Source organism: Notechis scutatus, chromosome 2 (assembly GCF_049901735.1).
Source record: "Notechis scutatus isolate UNSWTSFEM ecotype Mainland chromosome 2, rNotScu1.2, whole genome shotgun sequence".
NCBI classification, from domain to species: Eukaryota; Metazoa; Chordata; class Lepidosauria; order Squamata; family Elapidae; genus Notechis; species Notechis scutatus.
In genome coordinates this window covers 70164250-70190931 of record NC_142010.1, presented here as the reverse complement: position 1 = coordinate 70190931, position 26682 = coordinate 70164250, and the positions used below count along the sequence as shown (strand labels likewise).

At 39.5% G+C, this 26682-nt stretch overlaps 1 protein-coding gene across 1 annotated transcript in view; it reads right to left on the bottom strand.

The window, feature by feature from the left end:
* Window positions 1–1128: 1128 nt before the first annotated feature.
* The window catches only part of ZFYVE28 (zinc finger FYVE-type containing 28), a 36177-nt gene continuing 10623 nt past the window's right edge, over window positions 1129–26682 (bottom strand). The window contains exons 2-13 of the mRNA XM_087955079.1: window positions 16007–16147; window positions 14581–14718; window positions 12931–13133; window positions 11958–12043; window positions 11653–11746; window positions 9983–10084; window positions 8988–9140; window positions 8409–8545; window positions 7438–7551; window positions 4978–5064; window positions 3115–3227; window positions 1129–2274 (exon numbers count right to left, since the gene is read on the bottom strand). Of these exons, the coding sequence (XP_087811205.1) occupies window positions 2143–2274; window positions 3115–3227; window positions 4978–5064; window positions 7438–7551; window positions 8409–8545; window positions 8988–9140; window positions 9983–10084; window positions 11653–11746; window positions 11958–12043; window positions 12931–13133; window positions 14581–14718; window positions 16007–16147 (1500 nt within the window). The 3' untranslated portion in view covers window positions 1129–2142. The remainder of the gene's footprint in view (window positions 2275–3114; window positions 3228–4977; window positions 5065–7437; window positions 7552–8408; window positions 8546–8987; window positions 9141–9982; window positions 10085–11652; window positions 11747–11957; window positions 12044–12930; window positions 13134–14580; window positions 14719–16006; window positions 16148–26682) is intronic.

Below are 26682 nucleotides of genomic sequence, written 5' to 3'. Positions count from 1 at the left end.
CAGCTAGTAATTCGGCCCCAAAAGACCCTCTAAAAATAAAGGAAGTTTGTTATTTGTATACATGAATTATATATTTTATATGTGGCCCAAGACAATTCCTCATTGCTCAATGTGGCCCAGGCAAGCCAAAAAGGTTGGCTATGCCTGTAAAGATATATTAGAAGACAAATTTATTGTATTTAATTAATGGTAGATGGAGGACTGCACTCCCTAACACATCTTCAAAATATACAATTGTAAACAGGGTGTGCAATGAACATGTGCAATCAAGTGCCTTCTTCTCACCTGGACATTGTTTTTCAAAATTTGGATGGGATGAGTGTGCTTGTAATATGTCATATTTTTCAGTGAAAAAAGTTCTCATGCAGCTGCAGTATGAGAAACAGCAAGTCTGAAGTAAGATGGTATCTTAATGGATATGCATTTGCATGTCTGTATACTTGGGGGCATATTAAAGTTTGTACTCTGTTCCAATGGCATTATTCTTTAACTGGTTTAAACATAGCCATTGTCAGGCCCAAGCCCAAATGTAACACAGAAAAATCTAATCCAATCCAATCTTTTATTTGTTTACACCCGATGGACAAAATCCTACCAGATTAAAGCTATAACTCTACTAGATATAGCCTGAGAGATTCTAGGAAGTGGCTACACTGAACTTCTTCCTCCTTCCCACCCCCCCCAATTCAAGGCTTGATCGGGGCCTCTGTCCGATAGATTTACTGCTCCCTTCCTAGGAAAGCTCTGTTGCCCAAACTCCTATCCACCAATTCTCCAGATCAGACATGAACATTTTATGGCTCTAAGCCACATCCGGCCCTTTGCTGGTCTCTGTCTGGCCTGCATAAGGTCAATTGGAAATTAGAAAATAAAATGTAAATAAGCGAGCTGCGGGAGGTGGAAGCAGCAGCAAACTGCACTCCTTTAATTGGCTGGGGGGAGAGAAACTTTATAAATGACTGGCTTGAATATTTTTAAAGAATTATTTGGACCCGAGTTATAAATTCCCATTTTTTAAAACAAAAGTGATGCTTCTTTGTTGCATATCAGCAATGCAGTTAGGGGGCAATCTTCAGAAAATCGTCTGGTTGAAATGAGGTGGGAAAAGAAAAATAGCACAGCAACAAGTTTTGTAGAGTCTGTATTTGCAGCAGCAGATTCTGTCTGTCAACACCCAACAGCAACCCAACAGCTAAATCCAGCAAAAGCAATTATTTTTAATTCAGAGTACACAAGATGGCAACAGCAACAGACAGCATTTTTCAAGTATAAAGTTATTTGATTCAAATCAGACTTGATTTTATGCAGTTTTCTTGGCAGCATTATGGAAATGTTTTGCTTTGCCTTCTTCTGGGATGGATGGATGGAGATGATACAGATAGAGAGACAGACAGAGATAGAGAGATCTTCTAGTGTAGCCAAGGTTTCAGGATGATAACCAGCTCATAAGTCATTTCAGAAAGTTACATGAATCCCAGATAGGTTTCCAAAGCATCTCCCACAGTGTGGCATAAGAGTTTATAAATATACATTGCATATGAACAGTGTTGTAGCCCTTACGTACACTGAGCTGAAGAGCAAAAGTCCATTGCTCTCCTCCACAAATTATTGTTGGAAATCCAGGTCCTGCCTTTCAATTCCAACTGGAAGTATACTAAAGCCCTTATTGCACATGCATCCAAATCTGGTAACACAATCTCATTTTTTTGGTTTAACCTTAGGACAATAAATTATTCTTAGGTTTTACCAGAAGTCGGGTAAATAGCACCAAGTAATTTCTACATGGGCCATAATTCCATTATAGAAAAAGCCAGTTTTATTAGCACATAGAAGAGTTTGTTCAGACTTCTTTAATGATATATTCTAGTTCCCACCCCACAAATTCCAAGTGTTCTTTATTATAAAAATGCAAATAGAGTTCAATTCCCTCTTTAAAGAACATAGTGCTTCCTTCCTTCAACCCAACTCTTGCCTGACAACCAAAAGCCCTTTGCTTCACCCCCCCTGGAGAATCCTAGTAAGACAGGTGTGATTGCTCCCATAATCCTTTGCGGGTGAGACAAGCTGCAGTTATTTTCCAGTTTTCGGAGGTTCCTCAGGCACAGATGGTATTTGATAAAGCCCTCATCCAGAAACCGATGCTCACAGGCAACTGGCATTCTTATTTGTTGAAGGCAAGTGGGTAGTGTAGCAGTGTGTACAGATGCGAACTGGCTTCAGATGCCTAAAATGGGGCAGTGCTGCCAAGTGGGAAGAGCAACGAGAGCAGAAGATCTGAGAAAAAATAAATAAAAATATGTCCATCAAGAGCATAACAAGCCTCCCTACCGATGAAAATGCACTAAAAAATATTAGAAAAATATTAGAATGTGCAGAAATGGATAGATTAACACTCAAAATTAAGGAGAAGGAAGAAACTGAATACTTTTTAACATGAGATTTGTTTTATCAATGGCTAACTAGCAGAAACAGAAGTTAGAAATTTAAAAGCATAAGAGAATAATTAATTACATAGAATATTCACTAAAATGGATAATCAAATACTATTATGTGATTATTGTTATGAATGGTATTACTATTTCTCAAAATTAACTGTACTCAGACAACACACTGTTTATGTAGACACTGAATGTTTGTGTTTAATATTTTTAAAAAGAGCATAAGAAGCCTCATTTCCTTTGCATGCAAGAAAGTAATAATGAACCTATGTATGAACTTGAATTTAATAAATGTATGTGTAACTAGAAACATCCAATGAAGCAGACTGAAATAAAAAAGATAATAACCATGGTTTAACACCCAGTCATAATTCAACTTAAGGCCCAACAAAGGAATACCCAACAAGCTGCAATTTAATCCTTTCTTTTACATGATAGGCTACTCCATTGCTTCTTTCTTACTGTTCTTATCTGTCTGGTAGCTCAGTCACACACACCCTGAATAGAATGCCTCTTTCAGTTTGTCTCACCTGGAGACCTGCATTTCAGATCCTCCTTCCAGATCCAAGAAGGATCTTTTTGGAAAGTAATTCATGAATTGAACTACAGCTCCCAGCATTCTTGACTCCTGGTTCATGTTGGGTGGATCTAACCCAAAGTAGCCCTGATCTCTTACCTTCCCACAACTCCGGCAGTGGTGCCGTCGCCGAAGAAAAGTGAAAGGCACATGGCAAGCCATACAGTGGCTAGAAGTGCTGTCTGGTACCCAGTCTGGTGGCACCAAAGTATCTATAAAAGAACAGAAGAGTAGTTGGCAAGATGTATATCAGTCTTCTAAAGCCACACAGTATCGTAAACCTCCCTGTCCCCATTTTTCAAGTGTCTAGTGTCTTTATTCAAGTAAATATCCCAGAATAGTCAAGCACAGAGCTCATTAAATGGGGGGGGGGGGGGACCCTAAATTAAGGAAGCAAAAACCTAGGGAAATCCAGGGAGCTTCAGAACAGGAAAAGCTAATACAGCTCAGGACATCAGACTGATATGCCCAGGGGTGGGATTCAAATTTTTTAAACAACTGGTTCTGTGGCGTGGCTTAGTTGGTAGACATGGCTTGGTCATGTGACTGGCTGGGCGTGGCCAACTCAACATCACTCACATTGAGGCACACATCTCCTCTCCTGGCCTCTCGTGACCGTGGTGATGCTGCAATAGTCGTGTGAAAAATGGTTATAAGTCACTTTTTTCAGTGCCATTGTAACTTTGAATGGTCACTCCACACAAGCAAATTACCAGCAAAGGAGGGGGGAAAAACTCCAGAGACGTTCCTGAGACAGGAAGTCTAGTCCTGCCAAGAATATAAAAAGGGTTAACGGAGAGGCAGTTTCTGTAAGCAACACCAGAAAGTTTCCTTCCTGCCTTCCTTACGGGATTAAGCCAGTAATTTCTTCTAACAACCGGTTATCCGAACTGCTTAGAATGTTAACAACCGGTTCTAGAGAATAGGTGCAAACCTGTAGAATTCCCACCCCTGGATATGCCTCTGTAAGATATCAATGGACTATGAACTATTGACAAGTGAGGCTTCATTTTTCAGATATATTTCCATTGGGTGTGGGTGTGTACACACATGCCTTTGAGTCAGTCTTGACTCCTGGTTACTGCCTGGACAACTCCCTGCAGTTTTCATGGCAAGGTTTTTCAGAAGTGGTTTGTCATTGCCTACTCCATAGGGCTGAGAGAGACAGGCACAGAGAGATTGGCTCCAGGTCACCCAATTGGCTTTGTGTCTTAGGTGGGACTAGAACTCTCAGTTTCCAGCCTGGTACTTTAACCACTACTCCAAACTGAGCCTCAGTATTGACCCTAATTATACCAAGATTATTCCTAAACTTTCTCTTGCAAATATTGGTTGCAGCCGTTTTGTCATCAGAGGCAGAAGAACCGCTGCTTATTAGGGGCCTGCTGTCATGCCCCTGGTGGAGACTGACTCTGAGGAAGAGGAACAGCCAACAGGGAGTGGGAGTGTGGCTCCAGAGGTGGTGGAGGAGGTTGAGGAAGGGCAGAGGCCGGCTGAGCAATCAGAAGAGGATCCAGGCCCATCCCCTATTCATCCTAGGGCACGCAGAGAGGAGAGGATCAGGGAAAAGCAAGGTCTACTCAAGAGGAGATTGCCATGATCCTCCTCGTGGCTTGCAGCTGGGAGCTATGTAAGTTTGTAACTGCATAGTCAGAACTGCTGGAGTCAAAGTTTAGTGTTTCATTTGAAAGAAGTTTGTCTTTGTTGGCGTTCTTCCCATGGACTCTCCCCGTTATCTTCCTGGAATGTATGATTAATTATCTTGGCTTGCTTCGGAACTCTCGTCAATGTGGTTTGTTTTGGTTTCCTTTTGCCTCATTATTTACTTTTGTGACTTTAAACTGTGCCAAATAAAACAGTGAAGTTAAGTTGAAGGCATTACCGGGCTTTAATGTATGTTTTAGGTTTTGGGTTATTTTGAGAGACTACAGGTCATCACACCTGCACACCTGGAGCTCTTACCTTCTCTCCTCATACCTTCCCTGCTGCTGGAGCAGAGAGCACAGTCTGTCAAGAAAGGCGCTGTTGGTGCCACACAGAGACCCAATTCTGGAAAGGAGAAAGATATTAGCCTACAGGGCTGCTGTCACTTAACAGAAACATTCCTGTTTCAAACAATGAGCAAATAAAACATTAATAGCCATCCCCAGAACTGTACCAAAGGTGCTTTTTCAAGAGGCAACTGGACTTTCTTGACTTGGATGACAGAGAATCTCCATAGACATTTAGCTATGCACTTTGAGATGAACACCCTTCATGGGGTAGCATGTAATTAGCATGTAAAGAAAAATATGCAGAGTGAGGAAAAGCCATAAGAAATAGCTAACCAAATAAAGGCAAGAAATGAAAAAGAAATGTAACTATTTGATGTATACTATTCACTATACCTTTCCATATCCTTTTATCCTTGCAAACTCCTCAATACATCTTTTTACAATGGCTTTTGTTTGTTTTTCCCACTCTTTCCTCATCAACCCCATCTGACTATGACTCTCTCGGCCTTCCTCTTCCTATCAACCTATTCACTTTTCCTTCGTGTATTTGTTTTGCAATCTGATCTTCATTCATTCTATGTGACCAGACCAACTCAATGTACTTCCTTTCCACTGGTGGTTCATGACTGCATACAATCCACATTCATTCATCATTTGTTTAGTTTTTTGCCGTATGGTTTTACTACGCGTAGTTAAGTTCAGGCAGTCATTCACTTAATGACCATTCATTCAGCAACCATTTGAAGATACAACAACATTGAACAAATGGTATTTACTGTATGACTGCACCCTCAGAGTCACATAGTGAAAATTTGGGCACTTGGCAGTCTGCCTGCATTTATGAGCACAGCATGTGCTTCAACTCATGTGGTCTTGTGAAGGCTCTTGGGCACATCTTGTCAGCAGCAAAGGAAGATAATGAAGATCAGCAGGGGTAGGTGGTTATGGTGGAGTGCAAAGGAGCCAAAAGGGAATACCGTGTTTCTCATATAATAAGGCCGGGTCTTATTTTTTTTTGAGCCCCGAAAAAATGGCTAGGCTGTCTTTTCGGGGGTGACTTAATTCCCCTTGCATCTTTGGGTGGGCGGGCGGCGACGGCTTGGATGTTGACCTCGGCGTTGGTGAGGCACTTAGTATCGGGTCAATGCAGGCAGCACCATATCCAGGTGTGCAACAAAAGTACTTCCTAACGGCAAGCCCCCCCACCATTCCCCCATTTCGCATGTTTTAATATAGGCCTTAATTTGGGGGAGGGGCTTAATTTCATTTCATGCCTATAAAACATGCTGGGACTTCCTATTGGGGGAGGCCGTATTGTTGGAGAAACAGGGTAGATGGAGGGAGATAAATGGGCAGGGGAAGCTAAAGTTGAAGTGAACACACAGGGCAGGAGAAACATGAAGTCCTTGCCAAATGACAATCGTTCCTCATCTAACAACCATAATCGGGACCTGCTGTCACTGGATGGTACAGTCACATTATGCTTTGCTAACAAATGCTTTGCTTACTAATGGAAATTTTGCTCCTGATTAGAATTGTTAAACGAGGACTACTTATACCCATTTTTACAGCATTCATTTTTTCTTAACATTCCTAGCTCTTCCCTCCATATAACAAAGTGATAGAAGCACGTTTTCCTTCAGAGTTTTTTTTTCTTTTAGCAAACATCCATTCACAATGGATCATATATTGGCCACAGTCTTCCTCCTAGTATTTCCACAGCAGTTCTCCATCCATTTTCTCATCCTTAGGAAACATTCCATCAATGTACACAAATCCTATTTCCTCTAGCTTTTCATCGTCTGTGTAAAATTTGTAAGCTTTCGGTCTGTTTTCTTCTCAAATGCAACTACTACTATAGATGCATTCATTTTGATGAAGGAACATGATTGGCCTAACAGGTTATACTTTGAATTGTCTTAGGGTTCAATTCAAAGTGGTTTGGGAGAAATAGAATCATACTACCTCTGGAGTAATGTGAACTTGATCCAAATGTAAACAAATATGTGCAGTTAATAGGGTTGAGGCTTGGCAGTTGTGGCACCTAAGTGAGAAATAAGTTTTCTTTTTTGAACCTTTAGGGGATTATATTCTGACAGATTTTTTTTCCATTTAGAATCTCTGATATTTTTACTTTGCCCATGCACATAGTAATGTTCCCCAATTGAAAGAAAGCAACAAGGGGAAAAGATTAATGAATCCAATGGAGCAAGGGATCCTATCAACTACAGCTATCCTGGAAATTAAATGCAACTGATCTAAGTATTACAGGATCCTGAAACCTGATGCATCACTAACACTATTACAGAACCTGGTAATTTTATGGAACAGCACTGCCTTCATCATAACATGCCATCTTCTTCTCATGCTGCTTTGCACAAGGTGAGAAGGTTATGGAGCTATAGGATAGCAAAGGAGATTTACTCACGTCCAGTGTCTGTCACTACTAATTCTTCCACTTGGGAGGTCACAATTTTAAAGACACTCTTCAGAATGCTGCGCAGGTCACTTGCAAAATTAGTTTGGAGCTGGTCTGCCACTCCTGCCAAAACACAGCATTTTGAGCATTTCACTTGCACATGGGGAGGGGATCATGGCAGACTTTGGTACAAAAGACTCCTTTCATAATAAGACAAAATATACAATAAGCAAATATTTTTATTTGAATGTAATAAATAAAAATGCCATTTTATTAAATTATCTAAAACAGAGCAGACATTTGAACATTTAAATAGATCAGCATGTTAGAAAAGAAAAATGATATACAATGATTTAAATAAATACATCTAAAGATTATTTGGGGGCTAATTAGACAGTCAGCTCAATGAGCTGAGATTTTCCCAATTAAAACCTATTAAGCAATCTATTCTCAACCCCACTTTTGCCATTTAGGGGTAGTACTAGCCATTCTTACAAGATAATTGCTAAGCCTTGTTTTTTTGGAACTTTGCATCTTTTTAGTAGGACTTTCTTGTAGCTTTTTTGCAAAAATTAGTGGAGAGAAGAAAAGAACCGATTCTTTTCTTCTCTCCACTAATTTTTGCAAAAAAGCTACAAAAAATTCATCAGATCTGGGGGTATTTATCTGGGACACTGAACTTGTTATACTATACATTTATTTCCAAAAGGAAATACCTCACCACTTTAAATAGCCTTTATACTTGTTCCTAGCATAAATAGTTCCCAGTTACTGATCTTATCAGTAAAAATGGACCGTGGTAGCGATGGAAGGCTTGAAGAAAACCATATCCTTCATTACTTGACATTTCTATGTTGCTCCACCCTAAATGACTGTGAGTGGCTTACAGCAAAATACTCTTGTTTAACCATTATTTTGCAAACTGTTAGACAAAAGCGAATAGCCACCATGTTATAGAATACAAGCAGTGGAGCACTCACCGGAAATACAGACAAATAATGTGTGAATCATGTCCTCTATATTGCGGTAACGGCCTCGTAATTCCAACCATCGAGAGTTCAATGGAACATTTGTGAACATTCCTCTCTGAGCACTATTAGATTCTTGCACAACAGGCCTGTTAAGAGGAGAACAAGCCTTTAGGAAAAATGTAAAGAGCTTATTTTTATTATTGCTTTTCAACCATACTCTCCCTTAAAAATCTGTATACGCCAATCAAGGAAATAAAATTATGCACACATCATGTCTCTGTTTTAGCTTGTGGGCAGATGAAAATGTACGCTATAAACTAATATTATGGATCAAATAGGCTTCAGTCTGTGGCTTCTCTCTATTTGACAGTTTCTGTTATTTATCCACTCCCTTCATCTCAAGTAGTTAATACTGGATAAAAACTTCCGATTTAACTGCATACTACAAAGTATCTCCTGGTCCTGACCTTTTGATGGCCACAAAAGACCTTCTCAGCAAGCTGTATATGAATAACACTCCCAAATTATAAACTGAAGTTAGGCAACCCCACATTCAAATGGGTGGGTGGAGAAGGTTCTCAGTCACACCTTGGTACAGTTGAGCAGGCATACTGAGATGCAAAACCCTGGAGGTCTGGAGAATCCCTGTTACTGCAGGGCTGTGAATCTGCAGTGCATTCATTCAGCACACGTTTCTCCAGCTTGTACAACTCCTCCTTGGATAGCACACGCAGCAAATCCCTGTAAGAGGAAGGGTCCATAAAGGAAACATCAGTGGCAACAAAATTAATCCTAATCTACAGGATGGGCAGCTGGGTTCCAACAGTACGTTGGAAGAAATACCCTAAAGGTGCTTTTTTCCAAGAGGTAACTGGACTTTCTGGGTTTTTTTTTTGAAGGCATTTCACTTCTCATCTAGTTTCTTCAGTTCTCACTGGATGGTGGGGAATGGAAGGATTTGTACTGGAAGGACATGGATGACTGAGAATCTCCACAGGCATTGGAAGGAGTTGCTCCAAATTGCCCATAAGGTATGATGTGAAAAACAATGCAAAGCTAAGCATGAAAAAAGCAGGGGTGGTGGTGGCTCATAACATGCAGCCCACTAAAGCAGTAAACTACTGCATTTCTCCAGGATATGCATCACACTTCATTCTCAGAATGTCTCACCGTATCTTCTGCTAATTCTTCTGCCTCCTACTTCTAAGGACTACCTTAAAATGGGTAACTTTGATGGCAATCTTTTATCTGTTAAAATGTATTTGGGTTTGCATCATTTCAACACAAGAACTGAAGTTTAAAAGAATACTATCCCCCTTTTTTTAAACCCATGGTTACGCTAAACCGTTGCATCAGTGAGAATAGTTAAACAAGAAACTACGTCTCTCTCCTGTTCTTAATTACTGGATATAGAGAATGTTATCCTAAGTGAAATAATTTAGGCTGTAATCTGAAGTGCTTTGGTTCAGGACAAACACACCTGGAGTTCTGTGGAATATACAATTTGGAAGCAAAATCTTCCAGTAACCCCTCTCCCTTAATGGTTAATTGTATTCCTATACAGCAATGCTATAGTCACACACCTGATTTTTCTAAGCAAGACATAAAAAGGGCTGAAGACTCGAGAAATCTCCTCTGGCCTCCTTTCCAAATTGAGGGGTCCATCTGGATAGATCAGAAGGCCACTGCATAGAAGGCAATAAAATAAAATGCCAATTAGGGGTACCCAATGTTGTCCATTAGAATAAAAGTACGTAACATATATACACACACAGGGTCTCACAGAAACAAAGTCTTAGTAAAATCAGATTGCTCATTTTTTAATTCAGTCCTTGAGGGAAGAACCAACTCTTCAAGGCCTTCCAGAAAGCAAGGTGACACTTATGACATTGATATGCTCAAAAATGATTGCTAAAAGAATCGTTTTTGAGCACATTAATGACACCATCATAAGTCTCACCTTGCTTTCTGGAAGGCCTTGAACGGCTGGTTCTTCCCTCAAGGATTGGTGTAGGATGAACCCAACAAGATGATGTGTGGATGTGTGGGAGAATGTTGCCCCAGGGGAACCAGAGTTTTCATTATGCTTGTTGGTTGTTTTGCTGTTTTGATTGTGTTTTGCCCAGGATTGTGGTTGTAATCCATAGCTATATAAGTCTTTTAAATAAAATAAGAAAACCTATACAGTACACCAAATTGTCGAAGCCTTTCATAAATCAGTTTTCATTTTCCACAGCTTTCAGAATGACTTTTCTTTAAGCCCTTCCATTTCTTACTACGGTTGTTGTTGACCATAATGCCTCTTATAGAAGTACCATTACTGCTTCTTGCCAAGATAGGAGACACCATGTTTTGAAAGACTATTGTAATTGGAATTCAGCAGAACCAAGAGTGAATATATTTGCCATTAGCAAATACTGTCTTATTAAGGATCCATAGTAAAATAAAATTTGCTTTGAAAGACCAAGCCAATTAAAAAGTTGCTACTTCTTCCATCCTTACCCCCATCTCAGAAAGGCAGGCAAGGGGGCTGTTTGAAAAGAGGGCTATCCAGAAAATTTGAATTAACAGTTCATGTTCTACACCAGCTACTAAGAATAACTTGATAGCAGTGTTAAGAGATCAGCAGGGTTCCTTTCTATATCAGGAACAAATCTGATATGCAGACTCCTGTGGTTTAAAAAGCAGAAACAAGTTCATATGCATGATGAAGATCACAAAAGCATGCAATGTGATTTTCAGATGAAGAGCTATGCCAGGGAACTAATATGTCACAAGAGAATTTCAAGTGAATTTAAAGAAAAGTTGGATACTTTACTATATAAATTCTAACCAGGAAACAGATTCGCAACGTTTTATATGAAATAATGATTTGTAGACATAAATCAGGTGATTAATTTAGTTTTCTACAGTTACAGTTACGCAGCAAAGAAGGAGGAAGACTTTCATAAATTGCAAAGCACTTTTTGGAGTAGCATATTATCTTCACCAATGTCAATCATGAAGAAAGCACAAGGAAACACCCAAATCTGAACCCATAGTAATAACTCAATTTACTGAGTAAATGTTTATGTCAAATTACTTGTTCCAAATCCTTCTGCTAGGAATACATGCATCATGCTACTTTTGAATATAAGAACTACCATGTCCAAAATTTTAGGAATTCCAACATACGGAAGTCTGCTTCTATAGTTTCCATCTTGTAAGGTAGCTGATTTGGTACTCAAACACCAGCTGTTTACTAAACACATACCTAATAATAGCTAGGCGGGGAATGGTGAACATCAGCTGGGGTTCATATCCATCAATCATCTCCTGAGTCAAGTAGCCAAGTTTCAAAGCTCTAGGTAAGTAAAGAGAATTAAGAGGCTTAGAATTAGAAAATAAATCTGTAGATATGTCTAAATTCCAATTGTTTATTCTGAATGTATATTGGGCCAAGACAGTTATCTAAAGGAATGCTTAAAGGTTTGCTTACAAACTCTAGTATCATTGTATTATATATGTGCTGGCCCAGACTGCAGAAAGTGAAGAAGTTGTGTCAGAATGCTCACCTAGCCACCGTTTCACAGAAGAGCACAACAATCTCCTGCTGCTTATAGATATCTTCAGGGGATTTAACAGAAACTAAAGAGGACACATAGCTGGAAAAGAGACACACTATGAAATCAAAATGAACACAACCCCTTTGTATTCAAACCCCCAAATAGTTTCCCTCTTTTTGTTTCTTTATCAAATACTAATTTGTTATCATTCCTAAATATCCTCAACTTACAATCATGCATTTGGTATCTGTTCAAACTGACAAAGGCACTGAAAAAAGTGACTTGTGATTATTGAACACATTTATGACTGCTACAGTATCCCTATGGTCACATGACCAAAATGTGGATGCTTGGCAACTGGCATGTATTTATAATGGTTGCAATGTCCCCAGGTCATGAGATCACCTCTTGCAACCTTCTGACAACCAAAGTTAGTGAGGAAGTTAGATTCACTTAAAAGCTATATTACCGACAACTGCAGTGATTCACTTAACAACTCTGGCAAGAAAGGTTGTAAAATAGGGCAAAATTCACTTGAAAAATATCTTGCTTAGCAATGGAAATTTGTGGTAATTGTAAATCAAGAATTACAACTGTAAGTCCAGGATTACATGTAACTAATTAGATTTATCCAAGAGGTTTTTGACATTAGTTTGTTTATGACCCAAAGAATAGCAATTAGTATTTTTCGAGTCCACCTATCACTTACTGTTCCATAATCCAGGTCAGTTTATTCAGTATATTGTCTAATATATTTTACCAAGCCTTGTCCCTATAGCTACCTTTTATCAATGAGCAACCCCATTCCAAGCAGCTGTTTTCTTCTCAAAAGGTTAATTCTGCCTATTGCTCCCAAGGTCAGAGATTCACAGCCCATGCTGTGGTTCCTACTTCTAACTCTGACCAAAGTCCTTTCTAACCCTGATTTCTTTGGGGGATTAACAAGTTGGACATAAGCTGAAATATAAAAGTGAACTTAGTCATACCTCAGTTCAAACTCAGCAAAAAGCACATCAAAGCGGATTAATGCTCTCCGGATAGTCTCTGAATAAGGTCCAGGTTGGTTTAAGCTTTGCTCTCGGAGTACCATCCGCACCACCTCTAAGCTGCATAACAAATCTTTGGCCAGAGGACGTAGCCGTATTCCATCTGCCTCCTCCACATCAATGTAGGTGCGTGCCATAAGACACTAAAGGGGAAAAAACAAGAGTACAGGAACATTCCTTATCCCTTAGCTGCCTTTCCACAATAGAAGACAAGTTCTCATTCGGCTATGGTGAAGGATGCTGAACAACAAGGCCCCCCCTATTCACCAGGACAATGCAGGGCCCATCACAAGATTGAAATCCTGTAGGCCAGCTTAGAAAACAGCTATTCATTTAACATCTACCCAGTTTAACCCTAACAATGTCTGGAGAGAGGAATGGTCCAAGGTACCTTCTTGAGGCTTGGCCATTAGTGAACCCTCTACCAAACCACCTGGTTTTGGCATGTCTCACTTTGTCTGGTTGACATTGAACAAAATTAGATGTGATACTGGAAGAAGTATGAAGAGGAAGAGGAGGAGGAGGATAGGAAGAAGAGGAAGAGGAGGAAGAAGACTTTCTCCAACACAGCAATCCTCACAAGGTACTAAGTTTTAATTTCTGAAATAATTCCAGGCTATATGTCAAGCCCCTCTTGGAATCTGATTCTGAGGGGGACGCCAAGCAGCTGACAGGGAGTGAGAGTGTGGCTCCATTGGCTGTGGAAGAAACTGGGGAAGGGCAAAGTCCGGCTGGGCAGAGCAGGGAAGAGGTAGAGCAAGGCAGAGGGAATGTGGAGGAAGACCCAGGCCCACCCCCTCTTTATCCTAGGGCATGCAGGGAGGAACGGAGAAGGGAGCAACGTGAGTTGCGTGGCTTACGGGGAAGGAAAGGGCTCTGATTCCCTTCATTAGCTGCAGCTGGGAACACAGTGTTTAAAAAGGGGAACTGCGCACAGCCAACGGTTGAGAGCAAATCGTGAATTATCTGGTATTGTCGAGGCTAATCTTGGTTCCTGGCGTCTTCCCAACTGTGTGTGTTTTGTTGGCCTTTCAAGTCTGAAATTCCTTCTCCTGCCTGTCAAGTTAATTACTGCAGCATGGTTTGTGTGGATTTGTATTTAGTTTATATGTACTTTGTTTTCGGACTGAATTTCCTCCACTTAAAGACTGTTCTTGGGAGAGTTTTTTCTCCAGCCAAAGGTAACCTGGACATTGGGAGCAAAATTGGAGGTACTACAGGGACTTATGTGACTGTGTTGCCTTTGTGCCATGCCCCGGGTCATCACACTATATCTCAGTAAAGAACAAACTTTCATGTCCTAAATATTCAGCAACCATTTGACTATACTAGATGATTTGTGAGCCACTCAGAGTTGTGGTGATGGACAATCATATAAATGTTTTAAATACATAAATAGCATAAAAAACACAGGAGGTAGATATTGGAACAGCAAAACCAGATTATCAGAGAAAATGGTCACACAAGTGCTTTATATCTAAGTACAACTCCATTTACACTACATATTAAACACAATACAAAAATAGGAGACATTTGATTCTATCAGAGCATATTCTGGAGCTCTGGCGGCATCTTCCCTTCATGACTCACCTCAGCAGCAAACAACATATGGTTCCGTAGGTTGTCCACTAGCAGGTCTTCTGGGAATTTGATGACATAGTCACGACCATGACGTTCCTTGGGGATACATTCCTCCATGATCTGTTCTATGATAGCCAGTAATTCAGCCTGCCAGAAAGAAAAGAAATTATTCTACTTTTTCTAAAAATACATTTGACTTATTTCCAATATATCAATAGACAGTAATCCATTCGGATCCATCCTGAAGGACAAGTTCATAGGCCTGCATTTGAGCTAAAAATGAATAAATCTGCAAAGAATCAACAGACTATAAAAGAACATTGAAGTATGCTCTACACTGAAATCAGTAAAAAGGGAAGGCTCTAGAATTGAGTTTGAACCATTTGCAAGAATGGGTCACTTTTTCCCCCTTTAGCTAAGGGATAAAATTTTACTTTGAAAATATAAAAGTATTCTAAATACTTAGTAAGACGCTGTACATTGCTGCAAAATGTCCATATTTCTTCTTACCACTCAGTGCAATACAAGCTGCACCACACAACTGAAAGAGGGAAAAACCCAGATTAACCTTTAATGACAGTTTGGTATAATGGATAAGGCTTCAGTCTAGAAACTAGAAGACACAAGTTCTAGTCTTGCCTTCAATCCAAAGCCAGTTGGGTGTCCTTGGACCAGACATTGTCTTTTTAACCCTAATAAAAAGGCAGTGACCACTTTGAAATCACTTTGGTTTGCTTACCAAGAAAACTGCAGGGAGTTGTCCAGGCAGATGCCCAGAATTAATACTGACTTGAAGACACCAACAACAACATCAATGTCTCAAGTTCAATTTCAAAACATCTGGAGGACCTCTTGAACACCATCGCCATTGACAAAATCACCATTAGTCAAATTACAAAGGGCAGCTTTACTTGGAACAGTTTACATCCTGTGACAATGCCTTTAATATCATTAAACAACAACATCTATCTATTCCAGGCACTTGGGAAGGACTCAAAAGGTGGATAAAAATGCCAACTGCAGTCTAAACACCTGGCTGACTGTGCAGGCAACCATAATAACAATCCTTTAGTTGGTTTCCCCAAGTATGATCAGAATTGTAATTTAACCCATTTGAAGGGCACAGGCTAAGTGGATTAATGAGTCAGGCTACTCAACTACCAGGGTTTGCAGTCCAGCTTGAGTGGAAGTAGTAGGCAATAGAATGATAGTTCATACCATAAACCTCTTACTTGACAGGAATAACCTTTAGTTCTGGAGTCCCATAAGGAGAAAGGCAAATAGAAATATTTGCAGAGATATATGTGGGCATACAGGAAAAATGCAAGGAGGAACTTCCACTTCTGTTTGTGAATGCTGCACAGTTACATTCAGCACCCCCTGGCTGATCTGCTACCACCTCATGCCTTTTGCTCTCCTCCCCAAAAAATCATACCTGACTAAGATGCAACTGGCTTAACAGTGTCAGATACTGTTGGGGATCAGTCTCTACATCCAGGCAGTTGATTTCTGTTACCACTTGAGTCACTCGTTCATCAGCATAGAAAAACTGTGACAGCAGTCTTGGATCAGAACGCTAAGGAGAGAAAGAGAAGCCTGAGTTATACACAGCCGTACAATATGAGACTCTCGTGTTCAACAGCACCTTAATTACATGTATACTTTGATATAAACAAAGAAATTCCCTTGATACAGAAAGGTAGTTGCCAGGTGAATTTTAATCTGGCTTTTCCCCCAATGTGCTTGTTTTCTATATCTGGGTAATTTTTTAAGTTAAGGTGCACACAGCCCAACCTGCATTTCTTTGTGACAAATGAAGCAAAAGTTATATCCGTAATCCAGACATATGTTTATAATATTTTAGACTTTAGTTTCATATTTTGTATTTTTATTTCTTGTGTTTTTATTGAAACATGATGTGAACGTGCCCTATGATAAATAACAGTCCAGCCTGCAATATTACTCCAGGATGGGGACTGTTAAAAAAGTGCCACTTCTTTTTAAAAGCCTTACTCATATTTTTATTCTTCTGCTGTTGTTTTCCTACAAAGGTCAATTAATGAAGATTTATAATTCCTCCTAAGTCAGTCAATAGTGTGCAAATAGAATAAAGCAGGGGCGTCAAACTCAAGGCTTGGGGGCCAGATCTGGCCTGAGGGATGCTTAGATCTGGTCCTCGGGGACACCCTGGAAACAGTGAAGGAGTGGCCCGTGGTGCCTCTGCCACAAAAATGGAGCTCGGGAGGGCCTGGCAGAGGGTTGTAGGAAGACATCGCAGCTGAAAACGGAGCTCGGGAGCCCGTTTTCACTGGCAGAGTGCTCAGGCCACCACAGGCGCCCCTGACACGAGTGACATCGAGATGGCCATGCCCACCCTTGGCCACACCCGCCCTGGGCCCCAGAGGTCAAACACAACTCTGATGCGGCCTTCAAACGAAATCAAGTTTGACACCCCTGGAGTAAAGTCTTGGTGGGATGTTGAGGCAGAAGCCTCTGATTCTTATCCCAGTGAAAATGAATGTACAATTAAGGAACTGAGAATAGACACCTTCAAGGTTGAGAGTTTACTGGATATATGGCTGCAGACTCAAAACCAGCTGGAGGGCAACATTCAAGATTTGTGGGGAGGAGTACAACAAGCACAGAAAAGACAGGATTCCAGAGTGTTTCAAGACAGAGAACTTTTGTATATGTCAGGTTTCCTAATTCGTGACAATCTCCTTGCCTAACATTCTGGTGCCTCTTTGGGAATGCAGAACAGAGATATTCATTCTTTTGCCTGATATGAAGCCCTGCTATCAAGCACAGAAGGGAGAAAATTTTCTTGTTACACATTCTGCAACTATTTCATTGAGCAGAAAATCTCCAAGGGCTGGTTGCTCAGCAATATCTCTACTTAATTCAAGTATCAGAAACCAACCTCAGTTTTCTAATTGAGCTTATCAACATGATAGAAAGATTAAAATGTATACCATAGGAGAACTATGAATGCAACACAAATTAATATATAACTAAAACAAACATAAAGGAAGCAAATTGTACTACAGAACTTCGCAGTATATACTTGCAAACAGACGTGTAGAATTTAAAAGGGCATGATGTAATTATAACAAAGGTGGATAACTTTTCTGAAAAAGGGTCCGCTGATAGGCATTCTGCTGTTTAGGACGACCACTCCCCTCTGGGGTAGGGAGGGCCTCATACAAACATCTGTGGAGCTGCTGTGAGTATTAATCAGGCTACCTAGCAGATAAAATTGCTCAGATCCACTCTGATTTAACTGGGCAGATCAGATTGCAGTGCCTGGGGCGTGGTCTGGTGGTATGATGTGGGATGAACTTTAGCCAGTGACTTTGAAAGAAGAGACAGGGTTCTCTCTGTTGTCAGCTTGACCCCCATTCCTGAGTTATAAAAGTGGCCAGAGAGATGAGCCATGGTTGGGTCCATGCTATGGAATTGGCCTTGAGATGGTGGTATCTCTCAAGAGGCTGGGGAAGGTTGTTGAGAAGCTGGTCAGTCTGGAGTTGATGAGAACCCTCATCAACTGCAGGAAATGGATTATGTAGACCAGTTTCAGATGAGTTTCAGACTGGGATTTAGCATTAACATAGCATAGATCACGTATGGTAGAAAAGGTAGGGAGATGGTAATGGCCACCCATCCTTGTGCTTCTTGATCTCTCAGTAGCTTGACTATCACTGACCCCATATCTTTCTGAACCAACTCTGGGGGTTGGGAATTGGGGGCCTGTTTTTATGGGAATTCTCTTTCTTTCTCAACAATTGGTTTCAGTTGTGTTAGTTGGGTGGGATAAATCACTCCCTAGGCCATTCCCTCTCTCCCTTCCCCTCTGACATCCACATGAAGCTACTGGATAAGGTTATCTACTGGTTTGGGGTTTGTATGTATCATCAATACATTGATGACATACAATTATATCTTTTGATGCTAGGCTGGTCAAATGGGTCTGCTGATGTTCTGTCCTAGTGCCTAGAAGCTTTGTGGGTATAAATAGGGAAGAACTGTCTCTGACTTAATCCTACCAAGATCAAGTGACTTGAGATGTAGAAATGTTCCACCTACACTATAATTATAAATGGAGTAGCACTTCCCCATTCCAGAGTGGTGCACAGTCTGGAGGCCTTCCTAGACCCACAACTGCTACTCAATGAGCAGACGGAGGTTGTGACAGAAAGGCCTTTGCATCAGTTGTATGAGTTGAAAGCTCTCCTAGAATGGGAACCCCTTGAGATAGTCACTCATGCCTTGGTCAGTCATGACTTGATTACTGCAAAACACTCTACGTAGGGCTGTCCTTGAAGTTCATATACAAGGTTAACTGATCCAGAATGCAGAGGTATAGATAATGATGGGCAAGCCTCAGTATGTCCATGTAACACCTTTACTTTGCAAGTTGCATTGGTTACTAGTTTGCTTCTGGGTATAATTCAAGGTGGTGGTGGGCATAGGCATACATGGCAAACAGCTTGGTTACTTGAAGGAATGCCTTTCTTCCATAGTATCTGCCTGACCAATTAGATCTGGCAGGGTTGGTGTGCTCCAGGTTTCTTTGATTAAAACAATGTTATCTATCAGAAGCAGATGTTCTCTGCACCTGCCTTCTGGAATAAAGTTCCCCTCGAGACCCAGCACTGCTGGTATTTTGGAGAGCCTTGAAGCCCTGGTTCTTCACTCAGAGCTTTGGCAAGGTAACTGAACCCTCTTCCGAGTAATGTGAGATTACTTTGCTTGTTGTTGTTGTCTGGCACACCTTTTGTTCTTTTATCATTGCATTATTTTGTTATGAGTTGTTTTAATCTGTGAACTGTTCAGATTGCCATAAATTAGGCAGTGTAAAATATGCGATGTCGTACCGTAAATAAGAACAGGAATAGGAGAAGAGGCAGAAGGAACAAGATATGAAAAATTATTATTACCAGTTTAGTCCATGACAGCAGATTAACCTTGGAATCAAACTAGAAGTTTGAAAATACTGCACTGAAATCAGACAGTAACAGCTAGTGTTTGCATCTCTTATCCATTTTAGCCCATTCCAAAAAAGAGATGCAGGCCAAATCTCAGACAGAAACAAATCCTAGCTTTTCACTCAGATTCCACTAACTGATAAGACTATTAATGTTTGTGTTCAAAGTCCTGGGTTTTCTATCACTGTAATAAACAAAATGACAACATAGCCCCATTAGTCAGCTGCTTTGTTCTATTCAGATGGGGTGGTTTGGGGTTGTTTGTAATGATAAAACAGAGTAGAAATTCAATAAACAAAAACAAAATAGGCTGTTTCTCAAATTAGGTCATGTCATAATAAATCTTTAAAAATCACAAAACACTTCCTTTTCCTTCTATGGGCCAACCTAGCTATTTCTCAAGGATCACTAACATTTGATCAACTCAGGCATTGGGTTCTTGTTTCTGACTATTTGTCAGCTGACAGATAATTTTGTGAAGATAATTTCTCAGTAACGGTTTCTTTGAGGTCTGGTATGCTCATGTTTATATCACTATAGTGTTGGCATCTGGTCATCTTTTTTCCCCATCAACTTTTTGTTTGCATTGTCCTTGATTTTCCAAGTATCAGGATCTTCTTGCCTTTTCATTATGTGTCTAACATTTCAATATTAGTGTTTCCAGTGAGCAGTTTGGATTTACTCCTTCTAATACTAATTTATTTCTTCTTCTTCTTGAAGTATTCTCAACAACTACCTGCAGTATTATAATTCAAAGGAAAACATCTTTATTTGTTCATCTTCTCAGAGGGCTTTTCCTAAATGTTATACAGCTGTGAAATCTAGACCATGTCCTTGACAGTATGTAATCTTGTCAGTCTGATGTCTCCAAATATGAATAATTTGTCTCAATCTGATTTTATTTTTCCCCAAGTGGCAACATGTTTTTATTTCATAGCTACAATTACTATGCTTCTGAACCTTGGCTTTTTACGAAAATAAGATCTGTTATTACTTCAGCTTTTCCACTGCTTGCATTGAGTTGACACTGCTTGTTATTATAATCTTATCTTTTTTTGTTATTGTTATTTTGTTACTATTGAACATCATACCAGCCTTTGACCTCCATTTGTTCATCTTCAACAAGAGATTTCATAAGTTCTCCTGACATCCAGCCACCAATCTGAGTTGTTGAGGTTTCTCCTAGCATTTTTAATTCCAGTTTCTATTTCTTGTAGAATGTTCTGCAGGCAAGCCAAGCAAACAAGCTAACTGTATGAAACCTTAGTTCTTTTCACAATTTTAAGACAATTTAAAGTTATTTAATTGTTCCATTATTCTAATCAAGCTGGTCACCATACAAATTCAATAGGCCTGCTTTTCTTATGTTTTTAAAGACTACTGAAAATTTGTTTGTGGTTGACACCATTGAAAGTTATATTAATTTTCTATATTAATCAACCATGAAGAAAAACTGTTGTTTCCAGAGGTGGTATTCAGCAGGTTCTGACCAGTTCTGGAGAACCGGTAGTGGAAATTTTGAGTAGTTCGGAGAACCGGCAAATACCACCTCTGACTGGAGATTTTACAGTATCCTTCCCCTGCCACGCCCACCAAGCCATGCCCTCAGAACCAGTAGTAAAAAAAATTGAATCCCACCACTGGTTGTTTCCATTATCCTTTGGATGTTTGCAATATGATCTCAGGTACTCCTGCATCTTCTGAATCAATTTTGTACTTTGTACAGTTTTTATCCCACGTGTACTGTAGAAGTCTAGATTGCAAAAGCTTAAGCATTATCTTACTAGTATGTAAAACTAGCTTGTGAGATAAACACAATTGTTCAATAATTTGAACACACTTGTTTTAGTATTGGAATAGAAATTATTTTTTCAGTTCTTTGTCTGCTGCTGGGTTTTCCATATCTGCCTACAAACTGCAGACACCAATTTAACACCATGATCTGGTTAAAATTTTAAACAGTTCTGCTGATTTATTATCAACTCTGCAGCATTATTTGCAAAATTTCCTAGTGGCCCTTTAGCTTCACTTTCCAGTATGTCTGTTTCTAGTTCAGTTAGATCATCAATTTTAGAAACCTTTTGATTAAGATCTTCTACACATTTGTACCATCTCTAATTTCTTTCTTCCTTTTGTAATATAATTTTCCCTTCATCTTTTATCATGTTCACTTTTGCATATGAGCTTACTTGATTTCTGTACTTTAATAAATCTCTTGTCCTTCCCATTCAATTTTTTTGCACTGTTTATTTAAATACATTTTCTTATTCCTTCTTGATCTTCTGTAGAACTCTTTTTCCTCTTTGTTTTTTGTCTTTTGCTTTCCACATTTTTTCAGTTTTTTAAACACATTAAAGTTTAAACACATTTTAAAAACTTTTTTGCATATTAGAATATTTTGGTTCACTTCATTCTAATGAAGTCACAAATTTTAGTAAAGAGTTTTTCAAACAGTCTCTCAAATTAAGTCCATTAAATCTATCCTGTACTTTCAACATTCATATAGTGTAGAGCTCATAGCTCGATTGGCCTGGTGGTTTTGGAGGGTTTTGTTTTAAGTTGTACTTTTGTGATAGTTTGTGATCTGAGCAGATCTTGTTTTCTCTGACTTATAGAATTTATCCATCTTTGCTTACAGAACAAAAAAGACAGTTTGATTTTGGTGTTGTCCATCTGGTGATGTCTCTGAGTAGGGGTATCTTGGTGGTCTCCTATTTCATTTCCTGCACCAAGGCCAAATTTTCTTATCATTTCAAGATACTATTCTAGTTACGCTTAGTATGAAGTCTGTTTTGGGAACGGGAGTAGCTTAAACTTTTGCAAGAGATCTTTTCAATTTCTGTTTATTTATTGATAAAAAAAATTATTGCCTGAATTACATCTATACTTGGAGTACAGATGTGGATCAGATATTGATTAATTTACCTAGAATACTATTTGAGGCCATATTATCATTTTTGGGATTGCATTCAAGTACTCAACTTTGATCAATTCCTTTTCAACAAAAATAGCAGCTGCATTGCTTCCACTATTTCCTTGTCCTCAGTAGAATTTCTGATATGAAGCGAACCATTTTGGTCTACTTCATTGTCCTATTTTGTGAATGTTCATTTTGTTTGGCAGAATACTGGAAGTGTTTTTTCTTTTTGTCTCCAGTGGATCTTCATCCCATCCTGTCTACAATATGACCTAGTTTTTCTGAACACATTATTAGGCTGTGCAAGCCCCTTCACTATTGCAAGTTAATAATCCATGAAGGGGATTGAGTATCCTAATGTGCATTAAATAAACTCTATTCCTCTTCATTGGAGCAAAGGACAGATATAATATAAATTATAATGGCATTCTTTAAGAAAGTAGAAACCATTATAATACTTCCAGTATAATGTTTTTTCTGCTCATGTAAACAAAGCCCATACACAGTGGATACTAGACACAGTTTATGAAACCTTTTTTTTAAGGATAATTCTGATTGCAGCTTAACAAGGCCAAAGAGCTTTATAAATAATAACTAAGAAACCTCAGTGAATGGGCTTTGTTTCCTATTTATTCCAAGCACATCATCATAACTACTACGGTAAACATAGTAGGGTACTAATTCTTAAATTTCCTTGTAAGCTGTTTGCCTTCTTGTTTTTCATGCTGTACCTCTCCCTCTGCAAAACAAATAAGAGGGTGTAGGCCTAATCTTAAAAATGTTCTAGGGCCACCAAAACTATTTCTTACTCATCACAGAAAAGTTAACCCTTTTCCAATATGCAGCATTCTCCAAATGACACTGGACCAGAACTAGCAAAGTCAGCACCACAGATTTTTAAAGATTGTCTTTTTTAAAGTGATAGAACTGTCTAATTTAGACACAGAGAGTTTTTTCCCACTACTACCGGTAAGCTAAAAGTGCCATCCATCTTCTAAAGCAGGGGTGTCCAACCTTGACAACTTTAAGACTTGTGGACTTCAACTCCCAGAATTCCTCAGCCAGCAAAGCTAAACAGTGAAAATTAAACAGTGATTACCTCTACAAAGCTGGAAATAACAAGTAAACAAACTCAACTGTACAAGAGGAAGAAAGAGTAAAAATATAATAAATATGATAAATATCACCATTAAACATCAACACCTGCCTATCTCTAGGCCTTGAGAAGGATTCAATAGGTAGATACAAATGTCAAATCTTGTCTGAACATCTGACTGTAGATCCAGGCTAGAAACCAGGAGACTATGAGTTCTAGTTCCACCTTAAACACAAAGTCAGCTGGGCGATTCTGGTCCAGTCACTCCTTCTCAGATATAGGAAGGAGGGAAGGGCAAACCACTTCTGAAAATCTTGCCCAGAAAACCGCAGGGACTAGTCCAGGCAGTTACCAGGAATCAGCATTGAAACACAGACTTGAAGGCACATGCACACAAATAATAAGTATGTTATAGCATTAGAATATTTCATAACTATGCTATTCTAAGTCCTGGCAAGTAATTTCCTTTACTTTTCATAGGTTGCTCTAAGAGACAATAACAAAACAAAGGAAGAAGGGGCTGACCAGAAAGTTGGAACATATAAGAAATATAAGATAAATATAAGAGGATGAAATAGCTACCAGTAGTAAGTGCTTCTCTGCTATTGGTCTTCTGAATTTCTTCTTAAGTACTACAAAGAATGAATATTTAACACAGCTTAGCTGTTGTTGAATCGGGGTGTGGGAAAAGCATTTCTTTTACAAAGATAATTTAAATGTGATATGCACTTATCAATAGAACTTTTAGGATATGGTGGTTTGGGCTTTCTGCATCCCTCAAGGGTTTCTCTAAAACTTTTTTCCACAATGTCCTGCTTACTTTGTCTGCAACAGCTTGGGAGATGTTAGCAATTGCACTTAGGCTTATAGACCACTTCAGAGTGCTTTACAGCAGGGGTGGGATTCTACCGGTTCTGTCCACTTCTGTAGAACCGGTTGCTCTGAAGAGCAGCAAACAGAGAGCATACATAGAACCAGTTCTATGTTTGCTGCTGTTTTGGGCTCTTACCTGACCTTTATTTCCTGCTTTTTCAACTGCAGCTGCTTTGTGTGACACAGCTGCAGTTGAAAAAGCAGGAAAAAAGGGCTTTTCCAACCGCTGTGCACTTGCATGCAGCGCTGCTCAGCTGTCCGGGCAGCTCAGCAGGTCGTAAATTGCACTTGTGTGACTCTCGCGCACGCATGCGCATGCGACGCAGAGCGACAGAACCGGTAGTTATACCGGTCAGATCCCATCCCTGCTTTACAGCCCTCTCTAAGCGGTTTTCCAGAGTCAGCATATTGCTCCCAACAGTCTGGGTCCTCATTTTACCCACCTCGGAAGGATGGAAGGCAGAGTCAACCTGGAGCCTGGTGGGATTCAATCTGCCAAATTGCAGGCAGCCAGTAGTCAGCAGAAGTGGCCTGCAGTACAGCACTCTAACCACTGTGCCACCGAGGCTCATGTTGCTGTTCCTCCTTTGAAAAACAAGGCTAAACAAAGCAAAACTAAAGTGGCACCCTGATTTTGTTAAAGTTCTTGAAATTTCCTAGGTTTTAAAGGTCTCTGCTCATTATCTAGATCAACAGATTGGATTTTATTAACAAATCAAAATCAACAGTTTTCTTTAACTTTTAGATGTTCAAACTTCTTGGCACGGGATTTTTCCCATTCATTAACTTGTTCATAGGCTGGAGAGGAGGTGAAAGCAATTTTTGGAGACTTAAAGAAGGGGGGAGAGAGAGGGAGGAAGAGATAGAGAGGTGTCCAGAGAATATCTGTATCCTGATTAGATGCACGTGCAGAAAGGCTCAAAGTCACACACAGAATTGTACCATTGTTTGCAAGAATCTCCTTTTCTTCCTCTAATATGATTAAGGATATCAGAAACAGATGACAACAAGGGAGCTAACTGGGTTGAATTGTAAATTTGCACATTTTCAAATAGTTGACTTTATAGTGGCATTTTACAGTAAATTCTACTTGCAATCTCAGGATGTGCCCAATCTTTTGGTATAAAGTCATACCACATGTTTGGGAAGGCAGGAAGCTTTAACAAAAAAAAGGGGGGGGTGCTCTCAGAAGTACAAACTGCACTTGTAGCAATCACAAGTCAACTATTTCTACTCATTTAGCTGATGACACCCCTTGAGTTCACATAATTATTAAATAAAAACCCAGAGAAATGGTACAAGTTGGAAAGTGAAACATCTAAACTAAAGCTAAGCCTGATTGGACTTCCATTAGGGTTTTTACATAGGCCTACTCCTTGCAATCTAAGATCTGTTACGAGTCACAGACTGCTTAATTTTTGTTTGTTTTTCAGAAACGGTGAGAATAATAATAGGTTTCATTGGTTAAAAAGTCAGCTTCCCAAAAAAACACTAGATTCCATAATACAAGCCAGGTGAGGGATGTAGCAGTTCTTAGCCAAGAAGGTGATGCTAAAAGTCTACAAAAGAGATTGCATCTCCATACTTAGCCTCTTCCAATAAAACTTCTCTGGGTGGGAAATGTGGACTTCCTAAACAGGATTTTTGCTGAGATGTTAAATTTTTGGGCAGATTTGCTTAGACCTTCACATCTGATTGTTAAACATTTTGACAATAACATTCACGTGTGGATTATTGCATGAATATTGCACCCTCTGAAATGGGTGTTGTTGGATACGTTGCCACTTATCTGTCTGCTCATTTCTCCTCAATCATTACAACAAAATGGGAATGTGTAGACTGGCTAGTTCCTTAAGGTTATAAATGTGTCTATGTAGGTGGGAATAACATCTTACAGCAGCACACAGATTTAAACTACAATGCAAGTACAAAAACATCTCTTTTGGACAAGATATATGTGTTGCTGCATTGCCAGTCAAGATAACTTTGGAGGACTGGGATTCTCTGAATCTATTATAAATTGATTCCTCATGTTTTCTTGACACTGAAATATCTTTAGTTTAATATGTGGCCTGTTCTGGCATGATGAGAAATTTGACCCTATTCATTAACCAATATATTTCAACATCTTTCACCACCAAGGCAGTATTCTAAAAGGGTTATCTGACTCTGAGAGAAGTTGTCTTGGAATAGAAAAGTACTGATGGCTCATAACTCCATTTAACTTCCTTAAAATTATG